At 41.4% G+C, this 21,256-nt stretch overlaps 1 protein-coding gene across 2 annotated transcripts in view; it reads left to right on the forward strand.

Moving 5' to 3' along the window:
- Nucleotides 1-21,256, forward strand: part of CD58 (CD58 molecule) — an 88,622-nt gene that overhangs the window by 61,227 nt on the left and 6,139 nt on the right. For both annotated transcript variants that reach the window (XM_036769221.1, XM_036769222.1), the window contains exons 4-5: nt 8,196-8,444; nt 15,196-15,288. In XM_036769221.1, coding sequence (XP_036625116.1) covers nt 8,196-8,444; nt 15,196-15,287 — 341 coding nt within the window. In that variant the 3' untranslated portion in view covers nt 15,288. The remainder of the gene's footprint in view (nt 1-8,195; nt 8,445-15,195; nt 15,289-21,256) is intronic.

A 21,256-nucleotide genomic window follows, 5' to 3' on the forward strand; every position in this document is an offset into this window, starting at 1 on the left:
TGGCCTTTCATTATTTAAACAATAAGAAAACCAAGAGAGAGTGGTGTCAGGAGATCTGAAAGAGAAGCGGGTATTAAGAAAGAAGGAAGGAAATAAATATTTATTAAGTGCCTACTATGAGCCAGGTGCTGTGCTGAGTGCTTTACAAACATTATCTCATTTGATCCTCACAACAACCCTGGGAGGTAGATGCTATCATTATCCCCATTTTACAGAGGCAGAGGTTAAGTGACTTCTCCAGGGTCACACAACTAATAATTGTCTGAGACTAGATTCACATATCATCACATAGAAAATGAAGGTGTGGGACTAGGTGGACTTCCGGTTTTTACAGTCTGTTAAGCTGGAGGGATATTTGAAGGACCGGTGCTTGTGCTAAAGGCACAGATCAGGTTTAGCAAGAGCAAGGCAGGAAAGGCAATAAAACTGACCTGTAGGCAATAAAGGAGAAGTCAGAATGGCTCTTAAGGAGTCAAACCTGGGTAACTAGGGGCAGCTAGGTGGTGCAGTGGGTAAAGCACCGGCCCTGGAGTCAGGGGGACCTGAGTTCAAATCCAGCCTCGGGCACTTGACACACTAGCTGTGTGACCTTGGACAGGTCACTTAACCCCAACTGCCCTGCCTTGCCCCCTCCAAAAAGAAAACTGAAAGAATGGCAGTGCCCTTAACAGAGAGAGGCGGAATGAATTCCCCAAGGACTGTGTGTTTATTTCTTAAAGAAGATGGTTATTCAGAGTAATGACTCTCTTAGGGTAGAATTTTAACAGAGTTTTGGGTTTTCTGTGGCGAGATCTTGGGATCCTTCAAATGATGTAACATAGACAAACTCCTACTTCACCTACGACTGTGACTTGCTTTGTTTGTTGTAATCCCATTCTCTTCAGGGCTCCTTTAAATCCCTTCCTGTGCAAACCATACAGAGGTAGGTGTATGTATGGGAGCTGGCTCATACTCAGATGAGCTGATTGTTACATTTTCAGTGTGAGAGCAAATACACCTGGGAGACTGGCAGAGCTATAAATCAAGATTTTATATATTGTTTATTATTTGTCTAGACCAGGAGTACCAAACTTGCCAGCGGTTGAATGCTGCCTGAACCAGACTAAGATGTAATTGGACAATGGTGAATAGTGAAATGAATTTTGAATGAATGAAAATAAATAAAAACACAATACATCATAATAATGTTAATTTCTGGTTTTCTAAGTCAATATATGACCTGCAGAAATCCATTTCTATTGGTGTTTGATACCACTGGTCTACCCTTCAGAAAGTGATGGAGAAAGTGCATTTATTAAGTGCCTACTATGTGACAGGTACTGTGCTTAAGTGCTGGGGATACAAAAAGAGGCAAAAGACAGTCCCTGCCTGCAAGGAGATTATGATCTAATGGGGGAGAAAACATGCAAACAAATATATACAGAACAAACTATATATAGGATAGATAGGAAATAATTAAGAGAGAGAAGGACTGGAACTAAGTGGGGTTGGGAGAAGAGTTCCTGTGGAAGGTGGAATTTTAGTTGGGACTTAAAGGAAACTGAGGAGGTCAGTAGTCTGGGCAGAAGGTTTTAGGCAAAGAGAGGCGGGGAGGGGAGGTTGGAGCAGGCAGGGAAAGCAGGAGGGGGCACAGCTAGAGAAAATGCCTAGAACTGAAAGGTGGAGGGGCTTGTTTGTGGAACTACCAGGAGGCTAGTGCCATTGCATTGAAGAGTACCTGGCAGGGAATATGGCCTAAGGAAACTGGAAAGGTAGGAGGAGGTTAAGAAGGTTTTTTGAATGCTAAACAGAGCATTCAAAAGCATTCCCTACTTTTTGGAGAGCTGGTTGTTAAATATTTACCAGTACAATTGAAATTTCAAGTTTTGAACTGTAAAAGAACTTAGAGGTCATTTTGTCCAACTCCACATTTTTACATATCAGGAAACCAAGGCCCAAAGAAGTTATGTGACTATTTCAAGGCCATACAGGCAATAAGTGGCGGAGATTGGATTTGAAGCTAGGTTCTGTGAATCCTGATCAAGCTCTCTCTTCACTTCACCTCCGTGCTTAAGGGGCTTTCCAGAGTGAGAAATCCTATACTGCTGAGAAATGCTAGCTCTGGTATTGTTTTTCCTTCTCACTGCCAGAAAGGATTGTTCATACAAGTGAGATGAACTACTTTGCCCTCAATCTGAATTGCAGTAATACCTTTAAATAGACTAACTCAGGCATTTCTTTTGGAGTTATGCATGTAACTCTCTCTTCTTAATGAGAAATGAATTGCATTAATTAATTATAAACACTTATGAATAGGTTACTCATTTCATATTTTAGTCATGAAGCCAGCCCACAGCCTGTTTCCTTTCCAGGTGGATGCTGAGCCAGGCAGTGGTTAGGGTTGTTGTTTGCCTGGAGGGTTAAGGTGTGTCTCTGAAAAAATGAGAGTCATATGGGATTTAGAATAACCTGAAAATCCAGAACTGGGGGAGATGGGATGTGGACCTCTGCGATTATATTTGCATATTTTAATAAAAGAATTATCTGGCGTTGGTGAGTGTAATGAGACTCTCGGAGGAGATTGTGCCGGTATTTGGAATATCAGTCTTTGTGTTGGCATGTTTAGAAGTAATAGTAGCAATAGTGCCAGCTGACATCTATGCTGTACCCTAAAATTAGCAAAGCTCTTTACGTATATTCCCATTCGATCCTCACAACAACCCCATGCTAGTATCATAGCTATTTATAGATGAGAAGACCTGAGACAGACAAAAGTTAAATGACTTGCCCACGGTCACACAGCTAATACGTATCAGAGGCAGGATTTGAGCTCAGGTCTTCCTGACTCCAGGCTCAGCACCTTAGGAACATGAATTATAATATATAAATAATACTGTATTAAATTCTGTATAATACAGTAAGAGTTTGATGGATTTCTGGTATCATTGATCTGAGTATTCCCTTTAAATTTCAACACACACATACCTGTCCATCCTGTGTTATTTTTGTCCATTTTTTGTGACCCTGTGATTTCACCGTTATGTGGAAATCCCAGAGAGAAAATTCCCTTTACCAATTCAGATCTTGGCCTTTTCTTCAACTTATCGTTTTAGAGAGATGCCTTGGGCACTGCAAGGTGCAGAGGCAGGCTGGCATCCAAACCTTCCTCTGGGAATCTGTCTTTTTACCCATCATGTTATGCCGATTCCTATACTCCTGTCCAAGTCCTCCTGCACATCTCCTCTGTGGTGGTGGTGGCCACATTAAATGCTGAAGGCCTTCTGGTAGATAGCTCAATGCTGTGAATTACCAATGAAACAGAGATGCCCCATAGTTATCCTTTGCCACATAAATAGAAAGTGGAATGCTGGTTTTTAAAAAATAGGTTTTTATTCATCTCTTTTTTTATATTGCCATAGTTTTCCCCAGTGTCCTTCCCTCTCCCAGAGAACCATCCCATATAAAAAAAATAGCATTTTTTTAAAAGACAAAAAAGAAAAAGGAAAGGAAAAGAAAAAGAAGAGGAACAACACAGTGCAACCAGTCACTCTGTTGAAAGTTTGAAAATATCTACAATGTGCAACACCTATGGCCTTTACCTCTCCCCGAAGGGGTTGGATTGGGAGTGGCCTCTTACAGAGCTATTTTCTTTCAAGCTAGGCTTATTCTTTATAATTTTGTAACATTCACTTTTTAATTTTTCGCGTGTGTGGGTCTTTTTGTTTACATTGCCGGAGTCATTGTGTATATTTTATTAAACAATATATGAAGTGAAATAATTATTAATTAGTTAACAATTAATAGACAATTAAAGGGCACTCATTAACTATTTCATATGTGCTCTGCTTACTTACCTATGTATCATTCATATAGCTCTTTCTATGCTTTTCTAGATTCATCATTTCTTAGAGTACCATAATAATCATATTCAATAAAATTCATTATATTCATTGTATAATCCCATACATATTCATAATAATCCATTATATTCAAAGCTGTGGTAACAGCTTGTGTAGCCTTTTCCTAATTGACAGGCATCTACTTTGTTTCCAATTATTAGCTATCACAAAAAAAGGGCTGCTATAAATATTTTGAAGTGTAGGGGAACTTTCTTCTTATCAACAGCTTCCCTGGGGAATAAGCCCAATAACAGAATCCCTAGATTAAAGCATATGGATGTTTCAGTGTTTCAACAATCTGGCTAGCAGCTTCTGTGGGGGTGTAAGATCCACCCACAGCTAGCACCCAGAAAGCTGCCAACAGCACAGGTTCTTTTGATCTGCTTAACTAAGGAAAGCAAGGTGAAGGGGTTGACAAGCTTACTTTAATTCAGCATACAAATATCATTCACTTAGTTCAGGTGAAAAAGACCAGCATACTGAACTTCAGAACAAAATACAAATTACAAACATCAACAGACAGACCTTATCTGATTCAAATCCCAATACATAGTTACCAGAGTTTAACAGTCTCAGCATCCAGGTTACAAGCTGGAGGGCCCTTAGCTACAGCTGCCTGGAGTCTCTTGCATCAACACCATCTTGAGAGAGAGCCCTGCACAAATGGCTCTGTCCTCCCTTATAGGGCTTCAAACGTCATCAAATGTCATCTGAATGACCAGAATTTAGGCTGCTATGATTGGCTCTTGAGTTAGCCCCTCCCCTTAGGACCCTGGGAGGTTCACATCCACATAGGTTAGGTTAACACCTAATAGGGCATGGCTCTGGAGTTAGCACCTCCCCTTAGCCAGCCCCACCTTGGGCCCCACCCCAGTCACCAATCGCGACATCCACATAGGTTCCACATCTAATAGGGGTTTAGGCCTGGGGCTTAGCACCTAGCAAAGCCCAATGAAATACACTGAATTACTCAAAGGAAACAAACCAAACTTTTCAAGGGCACTTAGTGAACTAAGTGCTAAGGAGCCCATTTTGCTTACCAATACATTCAGTAACTTTATTTGCATAAACCCAAGTTGGGAAATTATGGTTTTAATCTGTTTTTGTGTCATAGATCCCTTTGGCATGCTCCCTTCTTGGAATAATGGTTTTACACGCATAAAGTAAAACATGGAATTACAAAGGAAAAATTATATGGTTGAAATAGAGTTATAAAATGTTTTTAAAAAACAAGTTCATGGGCCATTTAGGTGGCGCAGTGGATAGAACACCAGTCCTAAAGTTCAAATTTGGCCTTAGATGCTTACTAGCTATGCGACTCTGGGGAAATCACTTAACCCCAGTTGCCTCCCCACCTCGCCTCCCAAACAAAACAAGTTCATGAAGCCAGGTTAAGAATCCCTCCTCTTTAGATGTTGCACTTCCCCCTTCACATCCCTCCCAGTAGAATACAGGTTTTATGTGGGCAGGGATTGTTTATCCCTATCATGTGTGTTGCCCTTAGGATCACAGTAGGGAGTGACTTCAGAGGCCATCCACTCCAGGCCCCTCATAGGTTTCATAGGTTGGTTTGGAATTTAAGTCAGAATGGTAGAAAGAAGACCAGATGGATTTTTAAGGCAGGAAGGGACATCTTTCACAGAGGCTATCTGTGGGAGTGGTAAGAAAGCCAATCTGTCCCAGCCAGTGGAATGTATTGGGGAATGAACAGTTTTGATAGGCCTCATGGTGATAGAAATGGGACATTGATGACATCGGGGCTTGAATGCCAGTCTGAGTCATGTAGATCGGTGATTAGCAGAGCTAGGCTTCTGCCATATGGTGAAGTGAAGGAAGCCCTCAGCTCCAGTCCCTGCTCTGTTACTGTCTATGTGATTGGGGGTAAGTCTTTAGGCTTCAGTCTCCTATGTAAATGTAAAAAATGAGGGATTTGAAGTGGATCAGCCAGTCAGAAGGCTTTTGTTAACCATTTTACTATGTGCCAGGCATTGTATGTACTGAGGGCTATACTTAGAAAGAAAGGCAAAAATATAGTTCTGGTCCCTGTCACCAAAAAACTCACAATCTAATGGGATCTTTGAAGGTCTCTCCCAGCTCGATGCCTATGAAATCTATTTTTAGCATTCTCTATTTTCCTTCTGATTCCCTTCCTGCAAACCCACAGTCCTTTCATGCTGCTACTTTGGCTGTTTTGGAAGCCCCACTAGACATTGACCCCAGCAATGTCTGGGACAAACAATAGGAGAGGTGTTCTCAAATCAACTTCTTTTTTTGTTTTTAATTTTTTTTGAGAGGGCTTTAAAGGCACAGCAATTGGGGTTAAGTGACTTGCCCAAGGTCACAAAGCTAGTAAGTGTGTCAAGTATCTGAGGTCAGATTTGAACTCAGGTCCTCCTGACATCAGGGCCGGTGCTCTACCGACTGCGCCACCTAGTTGCCCCTCTCAAATCAACTTCTTAAGACAAATTCAGTTGTGGGCAGGTGGGCCAACCCACTTGGGCCTAGGGATACAAGGCCCACTGGGGGAAGAAACCTGGAACATTGTCCCACCCCGTGGTGATACAAAGGTTGCACTTTATGGTCAGAAGCTCCAATATACTGAATGAGGCCACTATGGGAATCTTGAGGGAGGGACCAGGGAATAACCCAGTCGGGGAGGAGCTCTCACCAAGGAAGCATGGGTAAGGTAACTTCCTATCTTCATAATTCTTCCTGGTGTGTGCCAAGCTCAGTTATTTCTACCTACAGAGGGAATACAGAGACTCTCTTTAATCTTGTCCTCCTGGATTAAAGAATCCTAGTTACAGCCAGGGCAACATCTTACATTCTAATCTAGACCTTCCTGAGTCTCCAAATTCACCCACTTGACTTTTGTTTTATTCCTTGCTAAAGTAACTGGGCAATCTGGCAAATTAATTTAGCAATTATTAATTATTAATAAGTGACAGTAGCTTAATGTGTAACATTTATCCAGGTAACTGGTGTCTTCTTTTAGTTTTGATGCTTAAAGTCACAAGACTAAACCCATGAATGAATGATTGTGTGAAAAAGCAATTATTCAGCCCTTGCTGTGTGCCTAATACTACGCTAAGGACTGAGGATACAAATACAAGAGAGATAGCATGGTATGATGGCAAGATTGCTGGATTTGCATTCCGGGGACCTTGGTGATGTATACCAGTAGCCTTACTGCTCATCAAACAGCAGGGATACAGGGACTTTCCCCAGCTGCCAGACACCATGAGCTATCAGTTTACCCAGGAGTTTCCAAATCATGCAAGAGAAAGGATTTTCCCCCTAGTGCTTAGGGAAAGGAACTGTCTTTATGTACTCCAGAGGTTATAAGGAAGACTAAGGCTTGTTATAGATTTGTAAATAAGCAACGAAATAGACCTGTAATTTCTATGCTATAGAGGACTCCTGGATGGAGATACTTGCTCCACTGGGATAGGTTAGCAGCTTTTGTCTACAATTTACAGTCTTAGAGAGTTGCTGAAAATTGAGAGGTTAAGTGATTTACTAAGAATCCACAGCCATGAGGCATCTGAAGCAGGTCGCTCCACTACTACCTGCTGCCTCTCACTTTTTTTCTTTTAAATAGTATTTTCCCCCAATTATTTGTAAAGAGAATTTTTAACATTCTTTTTTTAAATAAAATTTCGAGTTCCAAATTTTCTCTCTCTTCCCCTCTCCCTAAGATGGAAAGTAATTTGATATAGGTTATAGCATATAAATATATGCAGTCGAATAAAACACATTTCTATATTAGTCATGTTGTGAAAGAAACAGAACAAAAGGAAAAAATACAAAAAGATAAACTGAAAATAATATGCTTTGATCTACATTCAGACTTCATCAGGTCTTTGTCTGGATGTGGTTAGCATTTTCCGTCCTGAGTCTTTTGGAACCGTCTTGCCTCATTGTATTGCTGAGAAAAGCCAAGTCAATCATAGTTGATCATTATACAGTGTTGCTGTTACTGTGTGCAGTGTTTTTTCTGGTTCTAGTCATTTCACTTTGCATCAGTTCATATAAGTCTTTCTGGGTTTTTCTGAAGTCTGCCTGCTCATCATTTCTTATAGCACAACAATATTCCTTTACATTCATATACCACAATTTGTTCATCCATTCCCCAACTGATGGACATCCTCTCAATTTCTAGTTCTTTGCCACCACAAAAAGAGCTGCTATAAATATTTTTGTATATGTAGGTCCTTTTGCCCTCTCACTTTTTTAAATGGCAGTTTTAAATGTATTTGGAGCATAAACCAATTTCTGTTGTGATACATAACTTGCTTAATTTTTTTTTCTCCTTAGAGAGCCTTCCACAACCTCATCTCTACTGTTCTTTTGATGGTGAAAACTTCACAGTATGGTGTAATGGGTCAGAAGGCAGTCGCTTTCTAAATTACGAATGGAAATTTTCTGGATCGTATGTGAATCTTTCAGAATCAAAGGTGCAGCTGAGGAATTCTGGAAATCTCCATCAAAACATCACTTGCATTATCAAGAACCCCAAATCTACCAATGAATCTTCACTCTTTCTCAAGACCTGTGTCCAAGAGAGTGAGTATTTATATGAAGTTGACTACAGGAGGCAGTGTAGCACTGTGGAAAGAGTGCTGGGATTAGAGTCACAGGACTTGATTCTATGATCCGGGTTCAAAGCCTGATTCAGCAACATCCTGGACAAGTGACTTAACCCTCTCTGGGCTGTAGGATCCTCATTTGGAAAAGAAATGGATTGGGCTACACTAATCCTGTAGAGCTCCAAATCTATGGGCATTAAACCTCTGCAGTTCATATGCAGAAACTTGCCCAGTTGCCTGGATTTAGGAAGTGAACTTCGCTCCAGAATCATTTGAGCAAAATGTTTAGAGAGAGGCAGCTGTGGGTCCAATATAAGGAACAACTTTCTAATAATTAGAATAGTCCAGGGGTGTGGAACCCATGGCCTCAAGGCCACTTGTGGCCCTCTAGGTCCTCAAGTGCAACCCTTTGACTGAATTCCAAACTTCACAGAACACATAGCCTTAACAAAAGGATTTGTTCCATAAAGCTTGGACTAAGTCAAAGGCCACACCCAAGGACCTAGAAGGCTACCTGTGGCCTCAAGGCTGCAGGTACTCCACCCCTGGAGTAGTCCAGTAGTCCACTACCACACAGGTAGTGAATTCCTTAACCTGGAAAAACCAAGAAGAGCAACAATATGCTTTTTTTTTCTTTTTGAGGCAGTTGGGATCAAGTGACTTGCCCAGAGTCACACAGCTAGTAAGTGTCTGAGACCAGATTGGAACTCAGGAATTCCTGACTCCAGGGCCTGTGCTCTATCTACTGCACCATCCAGCTGCCCCAACCATACACTTTTAAAGGGGTCATTAATAAGCAGAACCAGATCAATAATATAATGACTATAACAATATAAACAAAAATAAAATTACCAAAAGAAAAACAGACTCTGCGTAATCAAAGAACTAATAATAATGGTCCCAGAGGACCAATAATGAAACTGTCCGAAGGTGGGGGACTACCAGGGCAGAATGTTTTACATATGGTACATTGATGTTGTACACATTCGTCATTGTGTGGTTTGTTTTTGCTTGAAACTACTTTGCTTTGTTGTACGGGAGGATTCACTTCTGAGGATTGGGGGTGGGGGTGGCTGTAAGCAGAAATGACTATGACATAAAACAGAGGGCATCAGTAAATTTTTTTTTTAATTTTTAAATTTAAAAATTTTAATTTAAAATTTTTTATTTTGAAAATTTTGAAATTTAAAAATTTTAATTTGAAAATTTTTAAATTCAAATCCAGAAATCTAAATTTAATTTTTTTAAATTTAAAAATTAAGAATTAAAGTTTTTTTTTAATTTTAAAAAATTTTAAAAATTAAATTAAAAAAATTGTCTGGTGTAAAGACAGCAAATGTCAAGTTCTTCGGTTTTGAGTTAGGCAAAATGACAAAATAATGAGTTCCCTGAAAGTTACTTGTGAGAAAAATAGATTTTGAGACTTTTTGGTCAGGCCATATGTTTAATAAGTTATAAAACCAGGAAGCAAAGACATAGCATGTTTATTCTCAGACTTTCTTATTTTAGTCAGTCAATGATTTGTCACGAAAGAAACCAAATGGAAATTTGTATGTTTGGGGGAGTGGGGAGAAATGAATGGACTTTTCGGTCTGGGTGTGGTGGAGGAAGAAAAAGTTCTAGAGGTAGGAACATTACATCATTTGTGGGGCACTGTGGTCTTGTGGAGGGGGTGAGGAAGAGGGTTGGGAGGACATAGCTCAAAAGAAATGGGAGGTGCGCAAATTTACAGACATCACCCCAAATGTTCACATGGACTATTTGTGCTCAACCTGTGGTAGAGCCTTCTGAGCTCTTACTGCTCTGATCAGCCACAGATGGATGCACTGTGTCTTGACTCTGACATAGTGATGTCATTTTGGTCCTCTTTGAGAATGAAGGACAACAACCATTTCAGGAGATCCATAAATCCATCAGGGGACAACCTGAACTACAATCCTATTCACAGAAACTCAGAATTGGGTGGGATTTCCAAAGTTGAACACTCATTTCTCCATAGGACAAGTGGCCATGCCCATTGACTTAAACTTTCTCATGGGTAAGGAATTCATTGCCTTCCGAGGTAGCTCATTCCAGTGTTGGGCCACTCTACTTATTAGAAATTTGCTTCTTATATTGGCCAATTGCTGCCTTTCTATAATTTCTCCCCATGGCTCCTAGTCCTCTCCTGTTTTAAAAAAAGAAGCAGAACTATCTAATCCCTCTGTCGTGGGACAGCCCTTAACATTCTTGAAAATGGCTATCATTTCTTCTCTAAGTGTTGTCTTCTCAGGCCTGAACACTCTTCGTTCCTTCAACCCATCTTTGTATGGCATGGGCTCCAGTCTCCTTGTTAGACTTATAGCCCTGCTTTCTGTGTATTCATGACAGTTTTTTAATGCCCTTCCTCAAATGTGGTGCCCAGAACTGAACACAATAAGTACCCCCCCACACACACATGATCTGACCAAGGCAGAGTACAACAGCACATAACCCAGGAGGCCTTCTTCATGTGAGCTATTCTTTACCCACGCCTCCCTTGTCCTCTTCTTGATGATGAGTGGATGACTTTACGTTAATCCCTATTATCTTACTAGATTGACACATCATCAAGGTCCAAATTTGGTCATCCATCATGTTAACTATTCTTTCCAATTCTTCGTAACCTGCCAGTATTTATTCTCTATATAGCTTGCTTTAAATGTATTTGTTTGCATGTTGCCTCCTCCATTAGATTATAAGCTTCTTGAGGGCACACTATCTTTTATCTCTTTTGGTATTCCCAGTGGAGTCTGTCTCCAGTCGTCCTGGTCTATATCTCCCCACTGGATCCAGATGGCTCCAGAGGAGAAAATGAGGCTGGTGACTTTGCAGAGTCTTCCCTCATTTAAATCCAATTCACTTTTACAAGTCATGGCATCACTTTCCTGATGTCACGGTCTTCTCCAAGAATGAAGGACAAACAATAATAGCAATCTGCAAATATTTTATAATTCCATTTCTATCTTTATTCCATTCATTGGTCAGCAAAGACAAAATGTTGGTTGGATTGATCAATCAACTAGTATTTATTAAGCACCTCAACTAGAGGTCTCACTGCAGTTGCTATTGACCCAGTTGGGTGCCATGGAAAGAGCATTGGATGTGAAATTCAAAGTCCTGGGTTCAAATCCCAGCACTGGTATTTACTACCTGAGTAATCATAGGCAAATGACTTGACCTTTCGAGTTCTCATCTGTAGTCCCCCACCTCCCTGCTCCTAAGAGGCAGGAGGCAGGTTCATTAGTTCCTCTGAGACCATTATCATTAGCTGTTTGATTACTCAGAGTCTGCATTTCTTTGGCTAATTTTATTTTTGTTTACACTGTTGTAGTCGCTGTATCATTGATCTAGCTGTGCTTATAAAAGCCTCCTTTCAAAGCTATTGTTGTTGTCCTTAGTCTTGGATGACCTCAAAGGATTCTTGAACAGAGGCCTACATGGGGCCTACATACCCCTACAGTGATCCCGAGTACAGCCTGACCCAGATCAAAATGTCATTGGGAAACATTTAACCAAATAAATAAAAACACAAGAAAAAGTTAGATAACATCACATTTAGAAACTAAGTCAAAGTGTAATTGACGGGGATCCCTACGTCTGGGTCAGTAGTCCCTCTTTCTATTTGAGCTTGACATTGTGACTAGTTAGCTAAAGACATCTAGTTCCACTAGATCTGTGTTTTGATGCATTTTTCACTGTTCTTTGGGTTTGTTTGCTCAGGAAGGAATGAAACAAGCATTTATTAGGTGCCTACTGTGTGCCAGGTACTGCGCTAAGCAATTTACAAATATTATCTCCTTTGATTCTCAAAACAACCCTGGAGGTTGGGTGCCAGTACTATCCCCATGTTACAGATGAGGAAACTGAGCAAACAAAGGTTAAGTGACTTGCCTGAGGTCACACAGATTGTGTCTGAGTCCACATTTGAGTTCATCTTGTCTCCAGCCATATCCAGAAGTACCTTAACCACTTAATTCATTAGATGATAATTAAAGGGTTATAATGTGCCTTCCCCAAAATACTGTTGTGAAGCAGGCAGGGGAAAAGCTGGGGACTTAGGAGTCAGGACACATTGGCCACTCACTCACAAGCTCTGTGATTATAGTGAAGTTAACCCCTCTAGGTTTCTGCTTCCCAACAGTAAGAGGATGCTTCCTAGCTCTAGTCTCTGATCATATGGCTTTCTATGCTTCTCTATCCCACTGTTCATTGTTACTCATATTGAGCTTGTGGTCCACTAAAATCTCTAGACCTTTTTCAAACAAAATGCTGGTTATCCATACCCAGCCCATCTTATATTTATGAAGATGATTTTTTAAAACCCCAGTGGAATTCATTACCTTTATCTGTATTTAATATTATTATATTTGGCGCTGTATTTTAGACAGGCAGTATAACTTGGGATTTCCCCACTCTGGGCATTGTGCTAGGCACTGGGGAGCAAAACAGTCCCTGTCCTTAAAGGATCTGAGATATACTGGGGGAAACAAAGTCTCAGGTCCATGTCCTATGTCCAGCTTTCCTCTTCTCTGCAATAAATTCTCAGTTGGAATTGTCACCCCCCCACCCCGCAAGGTTTATGTTTAGAAGTGAAAGGAAGATAAGTGGGGTAATGCTGAATAAGTTAAGAAAAAAGGCAAGGGAAAAGAAGGCTCGTTTAAGAATGAGATGGGAAAGAGCCCACAAAGAGGAAGAGTTTATGAATATCTCCTCTTCATTTCCCCAAATGGAGTTTGGCTAAAACTCTATTTTTGTTGTATTCTAACATTTCCTAGGGCAGCTAGGTAGTGCAGTGGCTAGAGCTCGGGATCTGGAGTTCAAATGTGGCCTCAGACTCTTACCAGCTGTGTGACCCGGGCCAGTTGCTTAACCCTGTTTGCCTCAGTTTCTTAATCTGTAAAACGAGGTGAAGAAGGAAATGGCAAACTGCTCCAGTATCCTTGCCAAGAAGACCCTAAAGAGGGTCATGAAGTGTTGGATGCAGCTGAAAAATGAACAAACAACAATAAAGAAACGTGATGAGGGTAGTCTGGTTTGGCCTTTTCTCAATGAAGCCCTGATGACTCTTTTCTAATCTTTGCTTCCTTCTCCAGATGTTCACTAACTATTCCTTTAATAATTAACATGTTTGAGAATTTGTCGGGAATCAAAGTCAAGTTCACTGGTTTCTAGTTTGGGTGTGACTGCAGCTGTGCTTGACTTAGAATCAGGAGCCTGTTTTTAGGTCCCAGTTCTGTCACCTCTTAATTGTGTGGCACTGGTCTATAGTCACATGCCTAATAGTAATAATAATGATAACAACTCCTGAAATCTATACAGCTCTTTATGATTTGCAAAGTATTTCTCTCCTAACAGCAGCATTTATTAAGCACCTAATATGTGACAGACAACTAGCATTTTAAGCACCTACTATGTGCCTGGCACTGTGCTGACCTCTGGGGATACAGAGAAAGGCAAAAACCAAAGAAATAAGTAAACAAGAACAGTCCCTGCTCTCAGGGTGCTCCCAGTCTAATGCAAATAAAATATAGGTCCAGCAAAAATTATTATCCCCATTTTACAGATGAGAGAATTGAGACAGAGAAGTAACATAACCTTTCCTGTGCTCACATGACTAATAAAAGGATCAGAGTCAAGATTTAGGTATTCTGACTTTAATTCCAAAGCATTTTCCCATGTACTCACACTCCTTACCTCATAGAGTAAACATATGTAATTGGGGTTGGGTTTGGGGGGGTTTTTTTAGTCATAATTAGTACTAGTATTTTTTGGACTGGATCTGTGCTTTCATTGGTATAGGGAACTCCCAGAAAAGGAAAGTCCCTCACCAATATTGATCTTAGCACCTCCTTTGCAACTTTGCACTCTTAGAGAATGGCCTTAGACTTTGAGAAATTCAGACTCACACTTCTGATGTGTCAGAGGAGAAACTAGAAACTGAATGTTCCTGACCTCTGCTATGCCATGCTTCTTAGTGGTAGTATTGTAAATACTTTGAACAGCCTAATGAAATATAGTCACCCAAAAGGTCAGTGGGCTTCCTTGATGTTAGAGATAGTGGATTCTCCTTCACTGCAGGTCTTGAAGATAAGCAGGGCAGCTAGGTGGCACAGTGAATAGAACACTGAGCTTGAAGGAGGACCTGAGGTCAGATGTGGTCTCAGGCACTTACTAGCTGTGTGACCCTGGGCAAGTCACTTAACCTTGTTTGCCTCATATTCCTTATCTCTAAAATGAACTGGAAAGGAAGTAACAAATCACTCCAGTATCTTTGCTAAGAAAATCCCAAGAGTCAGACACAAATGAAATAACTCAGTAACAAATCAAAGAGAAGGCTGGATGACCAGTCGTTAAGGCTTTTGCAAAAGGAATTTCTGTTCCCATGTCGATTATACCAGGTGACCTTCAAGGGCCCTCCCAACTCTGAGAGTCTGTAATTCACTGACCTTCGCTTGATAGAATTTTAAGCTCAGGAGAACTATTTTGGGACAAGGTAGCTACGTCAAATAATGTAATCTGGTCACTGTCTGTTCTACCTACCTCCTTCCTGATGTGGAGGGCAGGGGAATTTGCCCTTCTTTACCTTTGACCTAAGCTTAGAAAATTCACTTGACAAGTGAAATGAGATTAATGGTGTAAATTCATTTTCAGTGCATATTTACAGCATACAGCAATCACTTTATTATAATTTCTTTTCTTTTTAACAGGGAGTCAGGAAAGGAACAGATTTCTACTAATTGGATCAGTCCTTTTTCTGGTGCTGTGCGTTGCTGTAGTCTTTCGCATCTTAAAAACATGAGGTATGTATAATTTTTTTTTAAATTACTTTCTGAATTCTTTTACCTGTTTTTCGAAGTTGTAGAAAGAACAGTTTAGCAATGGAAGCCATTGGCCGAAATGTTAGACATTTGCAGGATGCGTAAAAACTGGTTCATGTAGTTGTAGTTTTTCAACAATTGCCTAAAATTTGGGACTGCTTGCCATTCTAGTTTTCCCCATGGTGATAAGAAACATCATGACTAAGAATAAGAATAGCATTGATAACTAACGTGTATATTGCAAAAGGACCTTTCTATGTGTTATCTTGGGCCTAGGAGAATGCTGGTATGGGGATACGTCCAATCATGCCACAGATTCCTTTTTCTAGACAGAGGCTCCTAGAAGTGGATACAAAGTAGCCTGGGATGAGTGGTGACAATGTTTTTTGTCTGCCCCAAAGTGGTCTTGGAGAGGAGTTATGATAATAATGCTATTTCCAGAAGTAAGTCTGAATCACCTAAAGACCCTGGAACAGATCCAGCCTCTCTAGGATTCTGCAGACAGATCCCCAACCTGGACCCAGCATCATTATGAAAACTCTTAATGACCTTGGGCCCAATTTAAGCTTTTTGGGTGTGATGAAGGGCCCTCTATGCCTCAGTGGAAATTTGCCTGGTGGCTAACCACATCAGATGCGCACCTAAGATTATAAAGGTTTCCACTGGAGACAGTCACCAGCCAGAGAAAGAAGGCTGCATTTGCAATTAGAGGAGCTAAGAAATCTGTGTGACCTTGGACAGGTCACTTGAATTCCTCATCTGTAAAATGAAGGGGTTGGCCCAGGCCTCTAAAATCCCTTCTGTGACCTGATGACACATTTCAGCTTTTTCAGTCTGGTGATACTGGGCTCTTGACTCTTCTCTAAACATGACAATCCCTATATTTGCTCTGAGAATTTTCTTCCACTGCCTCCCATACCTGGAATGACCGATTTACTCAGCCTGTTGACTTCTCTGCCTCAACTCAAGTCTCAGTAGAATCTCATGCTTTACAGGAAGCCTTGTCCAACCTCTCTTAATTCTAGTGCCGTCCCCTGTTAATTATTTCCTACTTATTCTACATGCAGCTTCCTTTCAATATATTTGCATGTTGCCTCCTCCATTAGATTTTAAGCTGCTTGAGGGCAGACTGTCTTTTGCCTCTTTTTGTATCTCCCAGGGCTTAGCCCCGTGCCTGGCACATAGGCATTAAGAATTCACTGACCTTTAGGTCTCCGTAGGCTCTCCGTGCTTCACTCTCCCCACCTCTCTGCCATACTGTTTCATGCTCTCCCTCCAGCCCCTCCCCAGCACACCCACTATAGCTGGGGCCTCAGCACAACCTCAGCTGAGTCATCAGGAAGAGGGCCTGAGTCAGAAAGTACACCACTCCCAAGAGACCTTCTTCTCTTCTTTTAACAGATTAGAGAGGAAGCTAGACTAAAGTAAGTTTGTCACATTTTATCATTGTAACTCTGCTGTTAGAAGCTATATTTGTTGCTGTGAATTCTGCTTTCTTTGGTTTTCAATTCACAAGATTTGAGGTGGCTTGGCACCATCCATAAATGGTCATCATAGCAGTAAATTGGATTGCCAGCAGAGGCAGCCACTTAGTTATCAAATCAAGTCTACAAGCAATTATGAATCACCTACTGTGTGCTAGGTACCACATTGGGTACTGGGGTATACAAAGTAGGGTACAAAAGAATCCCAGCTCACAGTCAGATGGGGGAGAAAATATGCAAACCATTATATTTGCGTGGTCACACAGCTAGTAAGTATCTGAGGCTGGGTTAGAACTCAGGACTTCTTGACTCTAAGAACAAGATATAGACAGGACGAATTGGAGATATTCTCAGAGGGAAGATGCTAAGGCTATGTCCTGATAGAGTCCTGGCCATTTTTTAGTTGACTGAAGCCAACCCAGGTGGTGCCGTGGATAGAGTGCTGGTCTTGGAGTCAAGAAGAGCTGAATTCAAATGTGGTCTTACACACTCACCAGGTATCTGAGCCTCAGCAAGTCATTTAGCCTGTTTGTCTCAGTTTCTTCATCAGTAAAGTGGGCATAATAATAGTATCTACCTCCCAAAGTTGTGAGGATCAAATGAGGTAATATTTGTAAAGTGTTTAAGCACTGGCACATAGTAGGTGCTGTTTAATTAATGTTTAATTTAGTATTCGTTTTATCTAATTTTGTTTGCTTTTTCCCCTTTCCTGTGGCCATTGCTGCTGGACTCTTGCTTGTAGCTTGGTTTCAGCTTCCTCTCTGGGTAAGGCAGATTCAATTTGTCAGGGCAACAAAAACCCCTGGACAAAGAGAGTAGATTTGTGGTGTCAGATACCGGATGCCACAGACAGCAGAAGTGAGAGGAGGTCAGGATGAGGAAGTTGTGGCGGGGAGGGGCCACTCTGACTGTCTGCTTCTCCACCCTTTATGTTTTTCTTGGAAGGTACATGCTACCCTTATCATCAGGACACACATACACATACAAACATATGTGTAAGAGTATGCATTCTATAAGGATGTGCTCCTTTCCTCTCTCCTGCTTTCACAGCCTCCTCACATCCTGCTCAGGTATGTGATATCCCCAGGACCTAGCACACTCGCTCTCTGGCCGCTTCAACACTTTCAAACGTTCAGTGAGATAGATGGTCACAGCTTCTTCCTCTTCGGACATCCCACAACCTATTCACGTGTGCTGCCTCCCTGTGGCAACTTGCTTAACTGCAAGCAGCTCTTGGCTCTGTGTCCTCAGACTCAACCTTGGGGCCTAACTCCCTGCCTCTGAGCAGCTCACAATCCATCCACACCTCATCCTGTGTAGTGCTTGTCAGTGTCTCAAACAACACAGGTGTGTTGGTAACCAAAAATGGGCTCCTTAGCACTTAGTCAACAAGTGCCCTTGACTAGTTTGGCTTTTTCCCCTGAACTGAATGCTGTTTGTACATTGGATTGGAGTAAGCTTGTCGGCCCCTTCACCTTGCTTCAGCAGATTGAAAGAACCTGTACTTTCCCGGTCAACCCCTTCACCTTGCTTAAGCAGATCGAAAGAACCTATGCTTTCCCCGGCGTACCTTACACCCCCGCAGAAGCCGGATGGTTAAAAACAGCTTCTGTTGGAGCCAGAGGCTGCTACAGCTACAGCTATAGCCACAGCCGAAGCTGAAGCAGGAGCTGCCGGTAGCAGAGCTGACCTACATGAGGATTGAGGATTGAGGAGTGCTGAACAAGGACTTGAGGCCAGTGGGTAATCTTTTTACCGTAGAGGGGAAGCATGTATATAATTTTGCTTTATACCATCATGCTTCTCTGTGGCCTCCTGGTTACTCTTGTGAGGTGGACTTATTGGCCTGGAAGCTTTTGATCAATATATCAAAATGGGGATGCTGGTTTGTGGGTTGGTTACTGTGGAGCCTAAATATATGCTTTGATTCTTCTGCCTCCTACTTTGAAGATTCCTTATGTCTTGCGGTTCTGAACCTTTCAGACAAATATATGATCCTCTTTGAAATTATAAACTCTGCCCTCATGCCACAGCAGGGGAAAAATAAAATCACTCAAAAGCCAAGAAAGGTGACTCCTCAGGTGACTTTAAAATGGTCACTTTAAAGGTGACTTTTAAGGAGTCTTTAAACTGGTCATAAGACCACAGATTTAGAGCTGGAAAAGATTTTAACGGCTCTTGAGTATAATTCTCCCCTTTTACTCATGAGAAAACTGAGACAGAAAGAAGTTTATTTACCCAAGGTCACATAGCTAGTAAGTGTCTGGAGCAGGATTAGAACTCAGAGCTTCCTGACTCTTGGCCCGGCACTCTAGGTGACAGTTCTGAAAGGAGGGCCCTTTTAACTTTTTCTACCAATTGACTAAGGAGCATAAGATTTAGTCATAACTATGCAGTCAAATAATAATTTATTTTTAAGAATTAGAATTATTCTTATTTAAATGACAGCAGCATTAATAACAAACTGTACTGAAAGCAGATTGTTACCATGGATGGTATCATCACCCACCATCACCCAGGCATAACAGAGTTCCATTTAAAAAAACCACAAACCCATCAAAAAACTAAGAACAACGTTTAATAGATATCATCATACCAGATACTCATAATCTCCAAACCTTGTGGAACCACAAAACCTTCCAAACTGATACCTAGCGGAAGAAATCAAAATCTTTTGAGAACAGGACAAGGGGTACGTCATTTCCATCATTTTGTCTCCTGCTGCTGTAATTGTCCTCGAGATGCTTTCAGTGACCTTACAGAAGATGACTAGAATCAGTGGCACCTACGGATGCTACACTCCTAGTATCCAACTACAAAAAGTAGTTGACTTGTCCACCATAGAGTAGTATACAGGTGTTTCAACAATCTGGCTAGCAGCTTCTGTGGGGGTATAAGATTCACCCACAGCCAGCACCCAGAAAGCTGCCAACAGCACAGGTTCTTCTGATCTGCTTAATTAAGGAAAGCAGAGTGAAGGGGTTGACAAGCTTACTTTTAATTCAGCATTCAAATATCATTCAGTTAGTTCAAGGGAAAAAGCCAGCACCCTGAACTTCAAAACAAAATGCAAACAAATTACAAACATCAACAGACTTTGTCTGATTAAATCCCAACATATAGTTACCAGAGTTCAACAAAATCTCAACATCTGGGTTTATAAGCTGGAGGGCTCCTTAGCTACAGCTGCCTGGAGCCTCCTCATCAACACCATCTCCAGAGCCCCGCACAAATGGCTCTGTCCTCACTTCTTATAGGGCTTCAGACATCATCAAACATCATCTGAATCACCAGAGCTCAGGCTCTGGCGATTGGTTCTTGAGTTGGCCCCTCCCCTTAGGACCCTGGGAGGTTCACATCCACATGAATTATGTTAACACCTAATGGGATTTGGGCCCGGGGCTTAGCACCTAGTAAAGCTCACTGAGATAAATTGAGTCACTCAAAGAAAACAAAGGCCATTCTGGTTACAACAGGACATGAAATATAAAAGTATAACAGCAGGAAAACCACTTGTCTGAGGATTGTTTTTGTCTTAATCTCAGTGTAAAAGATGATAATGAGATTATTGTTACTGTTAACAACAACAGTAATAGGCATTGACTCACAGTGGTTAGAAAATTGGCCTTTGAGACAGATCGTGATTCAAATCCTGTCTCTGACACACACTGACTTTGTGACCCTGAGAAAGTCATTTTACCCTTTCACTTATCAAAGGCTCTAAGTTACCAAGGACCCTCTGATCTTTATCAGTAGAGGAAGCTCCCCATCAGGAGGGAAAGGAGAGAGCAGGCAGTTTTTAAACGCCTGCTGTGTGCTAAGTGGGGGAATTGAGTAAGCATTCCAGGAACTAATGCTAAGCACTTTCGAAATATTATCTCCCTTGATCCTCACGGCTAGCCTGCAGAGCAGGTGCCATTACTCTCCTCGTTTTACAGGCAGGCAGAGGTTAAGTGACTTGCTCAGTGTTACACAATAATAAGTGTCTGAGGCTGGATTTGAACTCAGGTTTTCCTGATTCCAGTTCATCGTGTCGCCTAGCTGCCTTACAAATATAATCTCATTTGATCCCACTGATCGTAGGAGCCCTCTACACAAGTGAAATCATAGACACCAATAGATAGAACAATGATAACGCCGGCAGAGACCTACCTTGGTATGGTGGTGAGAGCACCGGCCTCGGAGGCACAGGAGAACAGGATTCAGATCCTACCTCTGACACCCCGTAGCTGTGTGATCATGGTCAAAGCGATTAATCCTAATGGCCCTCAATTTCTTCATCTATAAAATACTAATAACCTCTGTGATACTGACCTCACAGGACTGTTATGAAAGTCAATGAGAAAGCGTCTGGATATTTTTCTGCAAACCTTAAAGCGCTGTGTATATGCCAGTCGTTATTTCATTAACGGCAATCCCACTTTCCCATTTTAGAGATGAAGAAACTGAAGTCCATAAGGGGTCCA

The sequence above is a fragment of the Trichosurus vulpecula genome, chromosome 7 (assembly GCF_011100635.1).
Source record: "Trichosurus vulpecula isolate mTriVul1 chromosome 7, mTriVul1.pri, whole genome shotgun sequence".
Taxonomy (NCBI): domain Eukaryota; kingdom Metazoa; phylum Chordata; class Mammalia; order Diprotodontia; family Phalangeridae; genus Trichosurus; species Trichosurus vulpecula.